Consider the following 15632-nt stretch of genomic DNA (forward strand, 5'->3'; position numbering starts at 1 on the left):
TTTATATGGAGAAACCTTCCGGAACAATCTATGATAATTATGACACCAACATTAATAATCATCATAATTTTTTTTTATCCCCCTTTAAGGAACGTCATCTATAATACGTTTTAAGTCAGAGGTGGGCAACTTGAGGCCATCTAGACATTTGGGCCTACAGTAATAATAATAATAATAATAATAATAATAATAACAGTGCAGCCTTCCCCAACCTGGGGGATACTGGGAGTTGTAGTTCAACACATGGGGAGGGGGAAGAAAGATAGAAGTGTAGCATTAACCCGTGGCCCTCCAGATGTTTGGGCCTAAACTCTCATCAGCCCTAGCTGAGGCTGAAGGATCATGGGAGTTGTAGGCAAAAACATCTGGTGGTCCACAAGCACAAACACACCCCTTGCAACTAACAGATTGGGACATTTACTCAGAAAATGCACCGTATCCCCTGAGAGCGTGCAAAGTCCATTGCAAATTCCGCCTGTAGCTTACATCAGAAGAATAAATGATTTATTTGCACTAATAGCATCCATCTGGAAGCCTCTTTTAGGCCTGATTGGGCTCTTCGTGGCCACTAGATGGCAAGCTGACATCGCTGTTAAGCTCCCAGGGACTAACTAAAAATTTGCAATGAGGCAGAGGGTGAGAAACCAGGAATAGGTGCGATGCAACCCCTACAAGGGCAAAGGCACTCTGCATACGCTCAGATGCACCCTGGAATGAGCCCCAGAACTATCAAAATTTTCTCTGCTTAATGGAAATCAGAGCTGAAAATGGTGTTCCTTTTAGTTTCTCTAGAGTGCTGAGCAGGCCACTGGGCCTAAATAAAGGCCAGGGGAGTAATCCTAATAGATGTACTCTAGATTTTGCTAAATCTTATTTACGTTCCTTTTTATTTTCTGACCAGGAAGAAAAAAACCTGTTAAGGAAAAAAGGACAGAATAGTCGCCCTCCTTCTTCCTGGGATCACCCCAAATCTCTTCCTGGGGTGGTAACCACACATCAGCCTAATCCATGGTGGCTTGGCCGTCTTTAGGATAACACTAGGGTCATTTTTACAGCCTTTCTCTGCACAATGATCAATGAGGACTAGCGAGTTAACTTGAGGATTGAGCATCCTGCTCTATCGGTCGGACACAATGAAATTCCCAGTGCCCCCATAGAGCTCCGTAACATCTCTCGTGCAAGGAACAAACGCGGAGCTGTTGTGAAAGGGGCGGATCATGGCCAGCCGTGTTAATAAGAAACCCCGATGCCGGCTTTGTGAAACAAGGCAACTGGGTAGGTATAGTCAAGGGTGCTGCAGGGACAAGCCAGAGACGGCAGTGAACGGAGATGAGAAATGGGCTGTACACATTGGAATTAAATATTTACATTATTTTGGAGCTGGGCTTGTCAGTGATGGATCAGTTTTGCGGGGAACACGCCGCTGTTGCTGTATTCCTGAGCTGCAATCCGTCTTCCAGAAATCATCCAGAAAACTTCTTAAACTGGAGTCTTTGCCAGCCACCCCTCCCTCTGCGCAGAAAAGAATATTTATAATGTACCTGGAGATCCAAGGGTATTATTATTTCAGGGTGCTGCTGAGACCCCAAATCACTTAGCAATTAAACATCGCAATTCTGCTCTTCTTCTGCATTGTGCTTCGCGTTTCGTTGCAGCCCAGTTCCTGGATCTATCCTGTTTTCCTGGCCCAATTTCCCAGGCCTGCAACACTCTCTGAGCATACCCACATAATGCACTTCTTCTATTAAAACGTCTCCCCCAAATCTACCTTTCTTGCCTCCTCCCTGTCTGAACCAATCTATAGCCCATTCGATTACATTCAGCTGGGTCTCTTTCCCCTGCTCTGATCGCTCAGTTGCTCTATTCTTGTAAGTGCCTCCAAGCAGGGCGTCAATTTCAAGTCCTGGAGCTTTGTAACATTATTTATAAATTAAAAGACAAAACTCCCAGCATCTTTAAAAACATTGAATCACATTGCACGGGGGGGGGGGGGGGGGAATGCAGATGGTGGAACAGTTCACGTTGCAAGGAAAACCCAAACGCCAGAACAACAAATGACGTTTTCTTTCTTCCCTGGAATTACGACGGTGTTTATGCCACCGTGAAGTGATAACCTAAGCCCAGCGCTACCGCTGCAAACTCAAAGTGCAACGTGGGAAATGATTTATACACGTAATGCAGCATTTCTGAGTGCAGTTCACAGTAATACCAGTTTCTGCCAACAAAACATGGGTGAGCGGATTAATCGTGAGGGTGATTACACGTCAAAATAATAATAATAATAATAATAATAATAATAATAACAACAACAACAACAGCAACAACACCACAAAAAGTTCCTTTAAAAAAGAAGGTGGCCAGCTAAGTTTCTCTGATCAAACCGAAAACTCTGGGTTAACCCATTCACTGCTCTAGTATCTCCTACTTTTAATGGATGAGGATTCCTCTGTTCCAGGTGTCTTCATTTACTTCTTACATGTAGAACAGGGTTGTGAAGAGTTATTCCAAGTGTTGATGCATAAAATTCACCCCACCCTGCTTCCAATCAGCAGCTCATGTCCTCTAGAAACACCCGTACGCTGGACAGGCTCCTCCCTGGTTATAGGGCTCCTCTGGAGTAGGGGGCTCCTGTAAGCACACGGATGTAGAATATAAAAGGGATCACACCCGCCTCTGGCTAGGAGTATCACGGATGCAAACTTTTAGCAGCGAAATCACCATCTGTTTGCAGAGAGAGTGGGATACACAGAGTGGAAATTCAGGAGCAGAAAGCACTGAGAGAACAGAATAAAGGGGTTGGATGCAGAAAAGGAAGAAGAAAAGAACCTGAAAAGCAGCACAGCCAATCCTGATCCATACGAATCACTCCTCTAACTTATTCAATCGACACCTGCCCAGATCCTAACATCATCCTAAGAGACCATCCTGGTTGCCAATTCAAAGGGCCCAATTCAAAGAGCTGGTAATAACATTCAAAGCTCTGAACGGCTTGCGGTCAGGTTACCTGAAGGATCACCTCCTCCCATATTTACCTGCCCAGACACTAAGATCAACTTCAGGGGTCCTTCTCCATGAGCACCAGCCCAAGGAAGTGAGGCAGGTGGCTATCAGGAGCAGGGCCTTCTCTGCTGTGGCACCCTGGCTGTGGAAGGAGCTCCCCAGAGAGGTTCGCCTGGCACTTTGTTATACTCTTTTTGACACCAGGTGAAGGCCTTTTATTTTCCTAGCATTTTAGCATCCTAGTCAATTAGCTCTGCTGTTTAGATCTGTATTTTAAACCTCTGCATTGCTGCTAGGTTTTATTCTAGGGTGGCCCTATGAAAAGGAGGACAGGGCTCCTGTATCTTTAACAGTTGCATGAATTTCAGCAGGTGTCATTTGTATATATGGAGAACCTGGGAAATTCCCTCTTCATCACAACAGTTAAAGCTGCAGGAGCCCTGCCCTCTTTTAAATCTGGTCACTCTAGTATAGCTCCTGCACCTTTAACAGTGGTGATGAAGAGGGAATTTCACCAGGTTCTCCATATATACAAATGACACCTGCTCTGTACAGCACCATGTACATTGATGGTGCTATATAAATAAATAATAATAATAATAATAATAATAATAATAATAATAATAAAAAAAAATTCCCTTTTCTATGCAACTGTTAAAGATACAGGAGCCCTGTCCTCCTTTTCATATGGTCACCCTATTTTATTCTAGCTTTGTAATTTTAAGCTTTTATATCTTATATTGTTTTACGCTGTACCTTGAGGTTTCAGTTTTTGTGAACCGCCCAGAGAGTTTTGCCTGTTGGGAGTTATAGAAACATGGTCAAGAAATAAAACAAATGTTCCATATTTGAAAGCTAGCTTGCTAATAACAAAACTTTCTGATTTAGAGAACAAAAATTAAAACACCATGTAAAACAAAGCAACACCAAAAATGGGCCGTTTGAAGAGGAAAATATTTCATAGAATCATAGAATAGTCGAGTTGGAAGGGGCCTCTAAGGCTATCAAGTCCAACCCCCTGTTCAGTGCAGGAATCCACCCTAAAGCATCCCTTACAGATGGTTGCCTCTTGAAGGCCTCTGGTGTGGGAGAGCCCACAACCTCCCTAGGTAACTGGTTCCATTGTCGTACTGCTCTAACAGTCAGGAAGTTTTTCCTGATGTTTTGTCGTACTGCTCTAACAGCCAGGAAGTTTTTCCTGCTGTCCAGCCGGAATCTGGCTTCCTGTCACTTGAGCCCATTATTCAGTGTCCTGCACTCTGGGATGACCGAGAAGAGATCCTGGCCCTCCTCTGTGTGACAACCTTTCAAGTATTTGAAGAGTACAGGGATATATATATCCCAAAATTAAAAACACACATCGATCCAGAGCCTTATGTGTAGCAAATATGCACATAGTTACGATGTTAGTACTCCCCCACCCCTGTTCTCTTCAGTAAAAAGTGGCAATTTGGGATCTCCAAAGATATTCCCCGAAAGAGATATGGGGCAATTCTTTTATGGACTTTAAGACCAAAAGAAAATGTTTCAGAAGGATGAAATTATCTCACTGGGGTTTTTCTCCGCAGTAAACAGCTATATTGCTTGAAATTTCCAATGGAAATTAAACCTTGTTAGAACAATTAGGTGGCAGTTACTAAAACTAATTTACATTGGAGGTTGACCAGGAGGCGGGGGGGGGGGGAGAATTAAATAAATATTACAAAATATATTAATCCATCATTTAGGCATCAGGAACGTTTTTCCTCACATGTCTTTTTTTAAAAACAACAACCAACGTCATCTCTCCCAAAGCCTGAAAATATTTATATCTTTACAACCTGTTGGGGGGGATAAAAGGAGAAAAAGAAACCCACGACTCCCGGGGTGAGGGCGCTGAAAGAAAAATTAAACATGCATCGCAAAAAATAAACCAGATTTTTTTCCTAACTGGAAAATGTAAAAAAAGAAAAGAAAGAAAAAGTAACATGTGTTTTCATTTCTAAACAGGGCCATCAAGGGGAAAAAATAAGAAAGGTCATAGATGATATTATTATTATTATTATTATTATTATTATTATTATTATTATTATTGCTTTCTATAAATATTTCCATGGTGTGGGGGAGAAAAGATAGGGAAGAGATTAGCTTGAACAGGGAAATTTTCAGTGCAGCCAAAGGGGGTGAAATTCATATCTCAAAACAATGGCTGGACAGTCAGCACGACAGATGGGAGCAATGTACATCCAGAGGCAGTCTCCTAGGGTGAACTCTTCTCTGTAGCGTAGCCTGTGGCATACTAGGGTTAGTCTTTCTCTGCAGAGTTCCCCGTCTTGCAGAAGAGTGCCGTTCCATCTTCTACGGAGTCAGAGAATTCGTCTATCAAGCCCAGAATGGACTCTTCTACTGGCAACCGCTATCCAAGCGCTCCCTGATCCCGAATGGATGGAGCTAATGTATCCAGAGACATTCAGACCGCGTGAGTCAGGCTTACGCGCCGTCTGGCCCTGCGTTCTTCTTTTCAGATTTGCCACGCTTCCCTCGGTTCATGAGTGGGAAACAAACCTTTCCCAATCCCGGTGAGTTAATATCCTTCTTGAAACGGAAGAGGTCAGGGATTGAACCTTGGACCTTCCACGTGCAAAACGTGTCCTCTGCTGCTGAACTACTGGTTGTCTCTTCTCGCGGGCTGCCTAAAATGCAGAAGCAGCCCCCCATGTCCCAGCTGAAGTTGAACTAGAAGATGGGGACGTCTTCGGGTCCATCAGTGGCGAGGATGCACGAGACGTATCTCTGCTCGACCATTCTTGGTACCGCCCAGGTACCTTGAGTCCTGGAAGGAAGACGTAAGGGGTCCACCCTGGGCAAACGTCGCCGTTCAAACATGGTGTCCTCTCACTTGGTGTCCTCAAACTTGGTGGGGGAGGGAAAATCCACAGTTGCGCTCCCTTGCAACGGGGAGTAGAATCAGAGCTTACCCTTGGTGACCAGACCTTTGGGGGTAGCCTACTGGACATCTCCCCCTCTCCCAGCCCCGCCAGAATGGAGCGGCAACAGTGCCTCGCCCTCACTACGTCCCGAGGGGCAAAAAGGTAATGTTCCCTTCTTTGTCAAGACACTGCTCCGTCTCTCCGGCGCTCCCCGTCTTCACTAGCTTGGCGGGAGTCAACGCCGAACCGCTGTTGCTCTGCGAGAGCGTCCTTTGGTTATCGAAGTTCAACGCCTCCTTCTGCTTGACCAGGGTATTCCTGGGGGGGCTGCTCGGTTGGTCTGCGGGGGAGGCCAGGAGTTCATTTGCCGATTCGGAGTCGTCGGTGGTCCCCAAGGTTTTGGATTCGCTGTTGTCCTCCTCCAGGGGGCTCTCCGTCTCCTGTTCCGTCTCCGATTCTTCTCCGTCTTCCTCCTCCAGGGTGAGCTGGAACTGGAATTTATCAGGGACTGCTCCCCCCGCCTCGGAACCGGGCTCGTCAGGGGGTGGCAAGGGGCTGTGGGGAATCATGCTCTGGTACCATTCCCGGTTGTCTTCGAGAGTATCCAGGATTTCCTGAGCATCCGGATGGACTAAATCAGCCCAGGTTTCCCAGAGGGGATGGGCGATGTAGTCAATGAATCCCACCTGCCAGAAAATAGACAACGGGGTGGGTGGGGTGGGTGATACAGAGTACGGCAGGCACTCTGCACTCCGTGTTGGCGGTCTGGCCTAAGTGATGACCCCGACCAGTCCGAACACCAGTGCAACCCGAAGCAAGAGGAAACACTCGTTTCTGGAAGGAGACAGACCGGCCAACCAGCCTTCCTTCCAGAAACGAGTGTTTTCGCTCGCTTCGGGGTTTCTCGTACGAAGCGCTGATTCCCCCTTGCGGAAGCGGTGGGACCAACTGCTTGTAGAGGGGAATCGGGGAAGTGGAAAAGATTTGGCAAGGGTGTCAGCACCTGATTGGATTCTACCCCCCTCTCAGTTAAAGATCCCCATCCAGCCAACGAATCCTGGAGTTCCCCGGGCGTACCCACCTGGGACTTCTCTATGGAGGCGTTGTGCTTGTCGCACATGGGGCTGATCTCCATGCCTTTGTCCCGCTCCCGGTCTCCCTGGTGGAAGAACTCCACCATGATTCGGTCCGTCCACTGGCGGTACAGCTCCAGCGGCTTGGTTGGGTTGCTCAGGTCGGCGCAGTGCACGATGTTTTGCAAGACCTGCGAGGGGCGAGAGCAGCCGCCGCGTCACTCCCAGGCGTGCTAATCCGTAGCAGGTGTCCGTTTCCGTACCCCATGGAATGCGGGCACCTACTGGACAGTACCCACAACACGGAACAAAGGACACGACACGGAACAAAGTTTGAAGGACACAGTTACCGGACTGCCCCGCTTGCCGCTGCTGTGGGGCAGTGCCTTTCAAAGGAGAGGAATGTGCTGACCCCTCCCTCAGGATCCAAAATGACAGCAGCCATGGCTAGGGATGCCAGCGGCAGTGGCTTCACGAAGATGGAGCAGGGCAGGAACACCATGGTCACCTGTAACAGCTGCATAAGTTTGCTTGGAGGCTTCACTGTCAAACTAAGGACTATGCCAACCCATGTAAGGCTGGGTCCATTCCCTAGTTATTAATTAGGTTTATTTATGCCATCTCTCTCTCTCTCTCTCTCTCTCTCTCTCTCTCTCCCTCCTTTCTTTCTTTTCTCTCTCTCATTCTCTCCTTCTTCTTTCTTTCTTTCTTTCTTTCTTTCTTTCTTTCTTTCTTTCTTTCTTTCTCTTTCTTCCTTTTTCTCTTATTCTCTCTCTCTTCTCCCCCCCCCCCCTAACTTCTCCATGAAATTGTCTAGACCAGAAGTGGCTCCAGCAACAAGCCCTAGAGAAACCTATGCACCGATGATCTCTTATGCGGTGTCTCCCATCTCCCCGGGGTATCCCATCTAGGCCCTTGAAACTAGTAACGATAACCAGCCAACCAGGGCAAACAGAACCAGACGCAACCCTTTCACTTTCGACAGCATCCTTTTGAGCCCACTGCCAGAGTTTGTTCAAAGGCCAACTTTTCCTTCCTTCTGATTCCAGCTCGGCCAGAGGACGCCGGCCCCCTTCTCATTCCATCCCCTCACCTGGATGCGGTCAGAGTAGTTATCCAGAAGCAAGACCCCCAAACTGGTCACCTTCTTGGTCTCTACCATTGTCTTCAGATCAGCCAGAAGATTCATGTGCTTTGACATGTCCGTAGCCAGGACCTGGGGGACCCCACAGAAAATATATATATATATATTTTTACTGTTTTTGGACAGATGATTAATGTTAGCATTATGATTATTATCCGAAGGAGAGAAGAGTCAAGAGGCAGATTGTAGAAGTAAGTTACCCGTTTCCAAACAGAGCTACAAAAATTAACGAATTATTGACGAATCATCAGATTACTTGGCGATAGCCCTGAGCACAGAAATGGTCCCTGTATCACCGGATTCCCTAAGGATATCGTGGCCTGCTTGATGCCCACATTGCTGTCTTTTCGGCACGGGGTCAAGACTTTTCACCGATCCCGGATCTGTTTTTAGGTTCGGCTGACAGCTTATAGTTGTTTTTAGATGCATGATTTTTGCGCATACTGTGTGTTTTTTGTGGTTTTAAATTTTGTATATTGTTTTTAATTGTTTTTAATCTTATGTAAACCGCCCAGAGAGCTTCAGCTATGGGGCGGTATACAAATGTAATCAATAATAAATTAATAATAGGGATTGAAGCCCCCCCCCCCCATCTCACCATGTCAATCGCCATCTTGCGAATCATTTGCCGTTGCTTCTTGGAGAGGTTTTGGAAGATATCACAGTTTTCTTCTTGCAAGAGTTTAAATCCCACCGCCAAGTGGTGATTCTCCAGCACCGATGCGTCGTTGTACATCAGAGCCAGTTCCGAATCTGGAGATAAAACAGAAGTTTGGCAGGGGTGTGTGGAGGAAAGGAAGAAGACACGGAGCACGGTGTGTTCAATGGATACGCATGGTGCCCTGTCCAGGTCAGAGGAAGCCAAAGCTTTGGGGTACATTAGATGACGTTGTCAATGACCAGGACGTCTCCCACGGTATCCTCTCGAAATCCCGGTATGAAAAGAACCACTTTGAAAGTGGTAATAACGGGGTGTGTGGGATGACGACGGGATCTTCTGCCACTAGATGGCACTGTCTCAACAGAAGTGAAGAGAGGGGAAATAGTCAATTCAAAGCCCTTGTCACCCCTCTCCTCCTGTGTAATGTAGCCCATAACAATTGTGCCAAAGAACCAGGAAGCACAACCCCCCGGGTAAGCAACATGATTTCCCTTAATGTAGAGATGCTCATTGTAGCTTAAAGCACTTCCCATAATTACGCTTGGGGAGGCATTTCAACTGTTTAGAATGGGGGGGAACTGCCCCAAAGCCCAGAGATCACAAAATGATAGCTAGTTGGGGGGGAAGAGGCTGGGGGATGATGGAAATTGCAGTCCAACACATCTGTTGGACAGGAGGCCCGCCTTAAGAAATCCCGAATACGGAGTTTCACTTTGTAAGTGCAACACACTAGAATGTTCCTGCCACCCGAGGTTGGCGACTGGGGAGAAGACATTTTTTTATTAGTGGTGCCATTATTTATGGATCCACTTCACCAGGGAGTCTCAAGGAGCTAACTGGAATCTTTACAGCGCCAGACAAAGGCTTTTTCGGTTTGTTTTCCCAGTTTTAATTTAACGTCAGTGTCTTGACCGATCCGACTCCAGCTTTATGGCTGGTTTTATGATGATGGATTGGTCGTGTCTCCTTCTGCGGATACTGTTATTGTTATTTACCACGCACCACTGTGGGAGCTCTTTGGTTGACGGGCGGTCCCGAAAAACACAAAATAACTAAATCGACATGGGCCATTTATTGATTGATTATATTTCTATACAGTCCAGCAACTGAAATTCTCTGGATGGTTCAACCTGCAGGAATGAGGTCAACTCTTTAACCTAGCAAAGCTGCCTCTCTGTAGCTGCACCCCCTGCAAAACCACAACACTGCCTCTTCAGTCCTTTTCTCCAGCCTCCACCAACAGATATCGCAAGGGGGCAGATCTCAGCATCTCGGGGGCGGGTGGGAGGCGGCGAGGGATGGGACCAGATGAAAGGACACCATCGCAGTCGACCCAAGAACGGCTAACGCAGCTCACTCACTGGTGTTGATCAGGAACTGGTTGGAGACGCCGGGGTGGTCCACGTCGTGGATGGCCGCCGCAAAGATGGCCGCCAAGATCTCCAGGTCAGTGAAGACCGCCTGTGAGGGAAGGTGGAAGAGCAAGAAAGATAAGACAGTAGTGTTGGAGAAGGAAAGTCACTGGAAATGTTTGCTTTCTGTGTAGAAGGAAGGAAAGGAGCCTCTCGTGCAAGCACTGAGTCATTACTGACTCTTGGAGGGACGCCAGCTTTCGCTGCTGTTTTCTTGGCAGGCCTCAGAGCGGGGTGGTTTGCTGTTGCCTTCCCCGGCCGTTATTACCTTTCCCCCACCTAAAATGAGGGTACTCATTTTACCGACCTCGGGAGGATGGAAGGCTGAGTCGACCCGAGCCGGCTGCCTGAAACCAGCTTCCGCTGGGATCGAACTCAGGCCGTGGGGAGAGTTTCGGCTGCAGAAACTGCTGCTTTACCGCTCTGCGCCACACGAGGCTCTTCTGTGTAGAGGTTCACCCATATAACAATGGAACGGCACCAGAGCTAGCAAGAATGCAGCACCAGGACATTTTATTTATTTATCTGCAAGGACACTGACAACGGCTCAGTTCAGGCAACATGTTAGTCAACGCAGTGGGAAAACCCCACTCAACGGTTGAGTTTCTAGGGGGTACGCCCCACACAACCTGTTCTAACTCCGCCATTGCGTGACTGTGGGCTACTGTGGAGTTTAGTAAAACCCATTGCAATGTTTGATTGACAGTTCCTCTGCCCTCTCTCATCCCCTGGTCCTCCCGATGGTATCCCATCAGCCATTGCTGCAAAAAAACAAAAAACAAAAACAAAAAACAACCCACCCAATCCTGGCAGCTCTCCTAGAGCGGCAAAAGGAGCAAGTGCCGTTCTGGTAGAACGGAGAAAAAACACACACAAAGGGCATGAAAACACTAAACAGTTGGTGTCTGGGTGAGAGGGGGCGGAGTCAGGAGAAGTGGGCATGGCCTCCTTGGGAGGGCCCGATTTAAGACCTTGAGAGGGCTGCATTTGGCCCACGCGCCTGAGGTTTTGCACCTCTGGTGCAGCTGAGCCTTTTTCCTTTCTTTTTAAAACTTTATTTTTTAAGCTCTGTTCACACAGTGGCCGATCAGGGACCCAAAAGCAGGACACGGTGCAACAGCACCCTCCTGCCCATGTTCCCCAGCAACCAGTGTACGCAGGCATTACTGCCAATGTTTTTGGAGGTAGCAATGACTAGTAGCCATCAGTAGCCAAACTGAGTGCTCCATCACTGAGCCAAAATGGCTAGCAAGGAAGAAACTCTCTTCCCAGCCAGCCAGCCCATGCCGAGGAACCCCTCTTCACCTCCAGAGCAGGCATGGAGAGTAGGACGTGCGTGGACTGTGCCACGTCAGCTGCGTGGACGTTGTTGTGGTAGGCGACATCAGGGTGGTAGTGGTCCTCCAGCGTCATCATGAACGTGATGAAGGTGTCAGCCGGGATGTGGAAAGACTTCAGCAAGTCCCGTTCCTGCAAAGTGGGGCGAGCAGAAGACGGCGTTGCTGATCCGTCTGGGCTTGGGTTTTTATTTATGTCTGATATTCACATACCGCTAAATGTAATTAAATCCCTAAGCAGTTCACATAGAGATCTCAAAATCACGTTTGGAACGCAATATTAAAAAGGCAAGAACGATAAAAACAATACCAGGAGCAGTAAAAGATGGAGCAGTGTGAGTGATAATAGGTTTGAATGGTTTTTGTGGTTTTAATTTTTGTTAAAACGCCCAGAGAGCTTCGGCTATTGGGCGGTATAAAAATGCAATAAATAAATAACAAAACAATAAATAATAAAAATACTGGGAATATTGAGAAAATTCCCTTGAAACAATACAACGGAGCTTGTTATGAAATGCAAATTACAAGTGTTTAATGAGAAATAATTCAGAATTTGAAAATGCAAATAAATGTGAAAGGTAGGTTCATACTGAATTCTGGGTATCTGGGTACAAAATAATGGTCAAGTTGACCTGGATAGTATCCAAAGAAAATATGCTGAGTTAAAGTCCTCTCATTTGGGCATACACATTTGATGTGTAAAGGCATACACATCAAAAAGCAGATGTCTAGAAAAATGTAGACAAGCTGAATTGGCAGGTTTTGAATTAGAAGTTATCTTCTCCAAGGTATAATTCAAAATCAATCCTATCTAGCCTGCAAGGTGTACGTGTAAGCCTTTTTTGTACGCTCTATTTTTATTATTATTATTTTTAGGTATGTTTAATTACAATGAGATAGTTAAGACTGTGACCCCACATTTATGAGACGGTAGATAATATTAGTTATGAAGTCATTTTTACACAAAAAGTATAAATAAGTGCTGATTTTATCAGGCCTGGCTACCTATCAGCGGAACAGCGTATTCAATATTGAATAGGGAACTTGGTACATAAAATGAGATCTCTCTTTTTTAAGCTAGGAAGACTAGAAGTGTAAGAACAAGAAATGGTTCATTTCCTGTTAAGATGTTAAGATCTAAGGCGCTTTAACCATGTTCCGTTTAACAACAACATGTACACTATATTCTGATGTGATGCTACAAGTATATTTCTAATCAAGATGAAAAACGGATCCGAAACGATTTCCCTTTCTTGTTCGAGCAAAACCAAAATTGAACCCACCTAAATCCATTTCTGGGGTACTCTTTGTTTGAAGTGCATTGATCAGCGAAAGGGTTCTTAAATACTGGAACTATTGGCTGAAAACACTTTGCAAAACTCCAAATCTGTAACACCGAGGGCAGGATTCAATTTTGGAGTAAGGTCTCGGGGATGCATTTCAGTGGTGGGCACGGAGAAAAATACCCAAAATCCTCGCCTGTTTTATATTAAAGCTCTCACTGAAGGTAAAGTAAGTCTTAGCCTTTTAAGCCCTTTTAAAATGGAGTAAAAACTGAATAATAATAATAATATATTTATTTATTTGTTACCCGCCTCTCCCTTTGGATCGAGGCGGGGTACAGCAAAAATAAAAACACCATAAAATACATACAACTAATTCAAACATTTTAAACCAGTGCATTTTTAAAAGCAGCACACCATTAAAAAAGGCATCTTAATATTCAACTGGGCAGGCCTGCCGGAAGAGATCAGTCTTTATGGCTTTCTTAAATTCCAGAAAACTGTTAAGTTGACGAATCTCTCCCGGAAAGCCATTCCATAAACTGGGAGCGGCAGAAGAAAAGGTCCTCTGGGTAATGGTTGTCGGCCTTGTTTTTGTTGGCTGGAGTAAATTCTTCCCAGAGGAGCTGAGTGTGCGGGGCGGATTGTACGGGACAAGGCGATCCCGCAGGTAGCCTGGACCCAAACCACGTAGGGCTTTAAAGGTGATCACCAACACTTTATGCTTCGCCCGGAAACTAATTGGCAGCCAGTGAAGAGATTTTAAGACTGGTGTAATGTGGTCCCCCCTAGTCCCAGCCTGGCTGCCATATTTTGAACTAGTTGAAGTTTCCGGACTAGGCACAGAGGTAGCCCTATTTAGAGCGCATTGCAGAAGCCGAGCCTCGAAGTTACCAGTGCTGCACGACCATCTCTAGGTTTTCTGACTCTAGGAAGGGGCGCAGCTGGCATCTCAGCTGAAGCTGATAGTAGGCACTCCTGGCCGTCTCATCTATCTGGGCTGTCATTTGGAGCGACGGATCCAGAAGCACCCCCAAGCTGCGAACCCGGTCTTTCAGGGGAGGTACCAGCCAAAGTGTAGTCAGGGAAAAAGGGTCTTTTGGGGACACACAGAAGCTTGGATTGGGACTACTGAGCAGAGCTAACATCAGAACAAGCTACGTATTTATTTCCTACCTTTATATACTGCCCTATAGTCACAGCTCTCTGGGCGGTTCAAAGTTAAAACGCAGCAATGCAACACGACAAAATATAAAACCTTTAATAGTGGATAGCATCCCAAAAGCAACGACTTTCCCCAAGATAGGAGTACCTGCGACGAAGAGGCCGGCTCACCTGGAAGATGCTGTACATAACGACCGTCAGCGGCCGGTGGCCGGAGTATTCAGCGATCTTGAACACATCCAGACCCCACCTGTTCACGTCTTCTAGTTCCTAGACAGGGCGGGAGGAAGAGGACGGTCATCTGGGACACAGCAGAGCACGCAACAAGAGACCTGCCTCCCTCCCTTCAACACCGCAAACAAAACTAATACCACTTTTAAACATGTGTCCTGAATCTCACGCCCGTCAGCTTCATGGCATGAAGCTCCAGGATTACGGGAGAGGGAGAAAAAGGTCTCCCTGTCTGCATTCTCCTCCACATCATGCAGAATTTTGTACATCTCTATCAGGTCTCTCCTCAGCCTCCTTTTTTCCAGGCTAAACAATCCCAGCTATTGTAACCTCCCTCGTAGGGGAGATGCTCCAACCCCTGGATCGTTTTAATTGCCCTTTTCTGCACTTTCCCCAGCTCAATAATAACTATTTTTAGGTGTGTTGATCAGAACTGTACACAGTATTCTACGTGTGGTCGCACCCTATATTTGTATAAAGGCAGAAGGATACCGGCAGTTTTATTTTCAATTCCTTTTCTAATTATGCCTTTCCTCCAAATCTTACTATTTCTCTCTCTCGTCAGTTTCTCTAGAGTTGCCTTTCAGCTTTCTCCCTCACCTCCCTTTTCTTCTTAACGTTCTCTGTTCCCTTCCAGTTTCTGCCCTCCTGGGTTCCTGGCTCCCACACTGGTTTTCCCTGCCTCAGTTTCTCGCACGGTTTCTCTCTCTCTCTCTCTTCCTTCTACCTACCAATCAATCAAATACCTCCGACACATTTTACAGCCGGTTAACGACAAACAAAGAAGAAAATCCAAAGCAATGAAGACAACCCGCCAGGCCTGGCATTTCTCGTAATAAGCGGCACCATTCTATTCCGCGAAAAGATCTGGCGAACAGAACACCTTTTGCCAGAGGTCCCGAAAGAAAGCCGTCTATTTGGGGCGGATATCCCACCCTCAAGGAGCCAGAAATGAAAATACCTTCCCCAGGGCTTCCAACCGCCGCCCAACCTAATCCCCAACCCTCCAAAGATGCACATCTCCTCCCATTCCAAAAGAAGGCCTCAGCTTTTACTACATCTTTGCAGCTTGAGGACTAGGAACTTGATTTTTAATGAACAGCGGGAGCCCCGGACCCAAGTAGCTTCCTCCTCCCTGGGCCCCGGGGTACGTCCTCACCTTGGCTAGCAACCCCTCCTGGTCTGTCTTGACCCCGAAGCGAGGGATGGCCGCACAACTGAAGCTGGAGCTGTGCATGAGCTTCTTCACCCCACTGATCTGTGACATTGGCTGCGTCTTCTTCTCCTTGTCTTTCTCTTTAGGGACCGAGGTCGGGATTTCCACTTCATGTTGCTTGTCTGGAGTGGGGGGCAGGCAGAGAAATACACCCGATTTCGGGTCATCGCAGAATGGCCGACATTCGTATACAAAACACAGG

The 15632-nt window shown here is 46.7% G+C and overlaps 1 protein-coding gene across 1 annotated transcript in view; it reads right to left on the reverse strand.

Moving 5' to 3' along the window:
- Nucleotides 1-5882: 5882 nt before the first annotated feature.
- PDE4C (phosphodiesterase 4C) overlaps nucleotides 5883-15632 on the reverse strand; it is a 30086-nt gene continuing 20336 nt past the window's right edge. The window contains exons 8-15 of the mRNA XM_063147271.1: nucleotides 15374-15552; nucleotides 14155-14253; nucleotides 11505-11669; nucleotides 10149-10248; nucleotides 8725-8879; nucleotides 8076-8198; nucleotides 6991-7173; nucleotides 5883-6595 (exon numbers count right to left, since the gene is read on the reverse strand). Coding sequence (XP_063003341.1) covers nucleotides 6050-6595; nucleotides 6991-7173; nucleotides 8076-8198; nucleotides 8725-8879; nucleotides 10149-10248; nucleotides 11505-11669; nucleotides 14155-14253; nucleotides 15374-15552 — 1550 coding nt within the window. The 3' untranslated portion in view covers nucleotides 5883-6049. The remainder of the gene's footprint in view (nucleotides 6596-6990; nucleotides 7174-8075; nucleotides 8199-8724; nucleotides 8880-10148; nucleotides 10249-11504; nucleotides 11670-14154; nucleotides 14254-15373; nucleotides 15553-15632) is intronic.

Source organism: Elgaria multicarinata, chromosome 23 (genome assembly GCF_023053635.1).
Source record: "Elgaria multicarinata webbii isolate HBS135686 ecotype San Diego chromosome 23, rElgMul1.1.pri, whole genome shotgun sequence".
Classification (NCBI taxonomy): domain Eukaryota; kingdom Metazoa; phylum Chordata; class Lepidosauria; order Squamata; family Anguidae; genus Elgaria; species Elgaria multicarinata.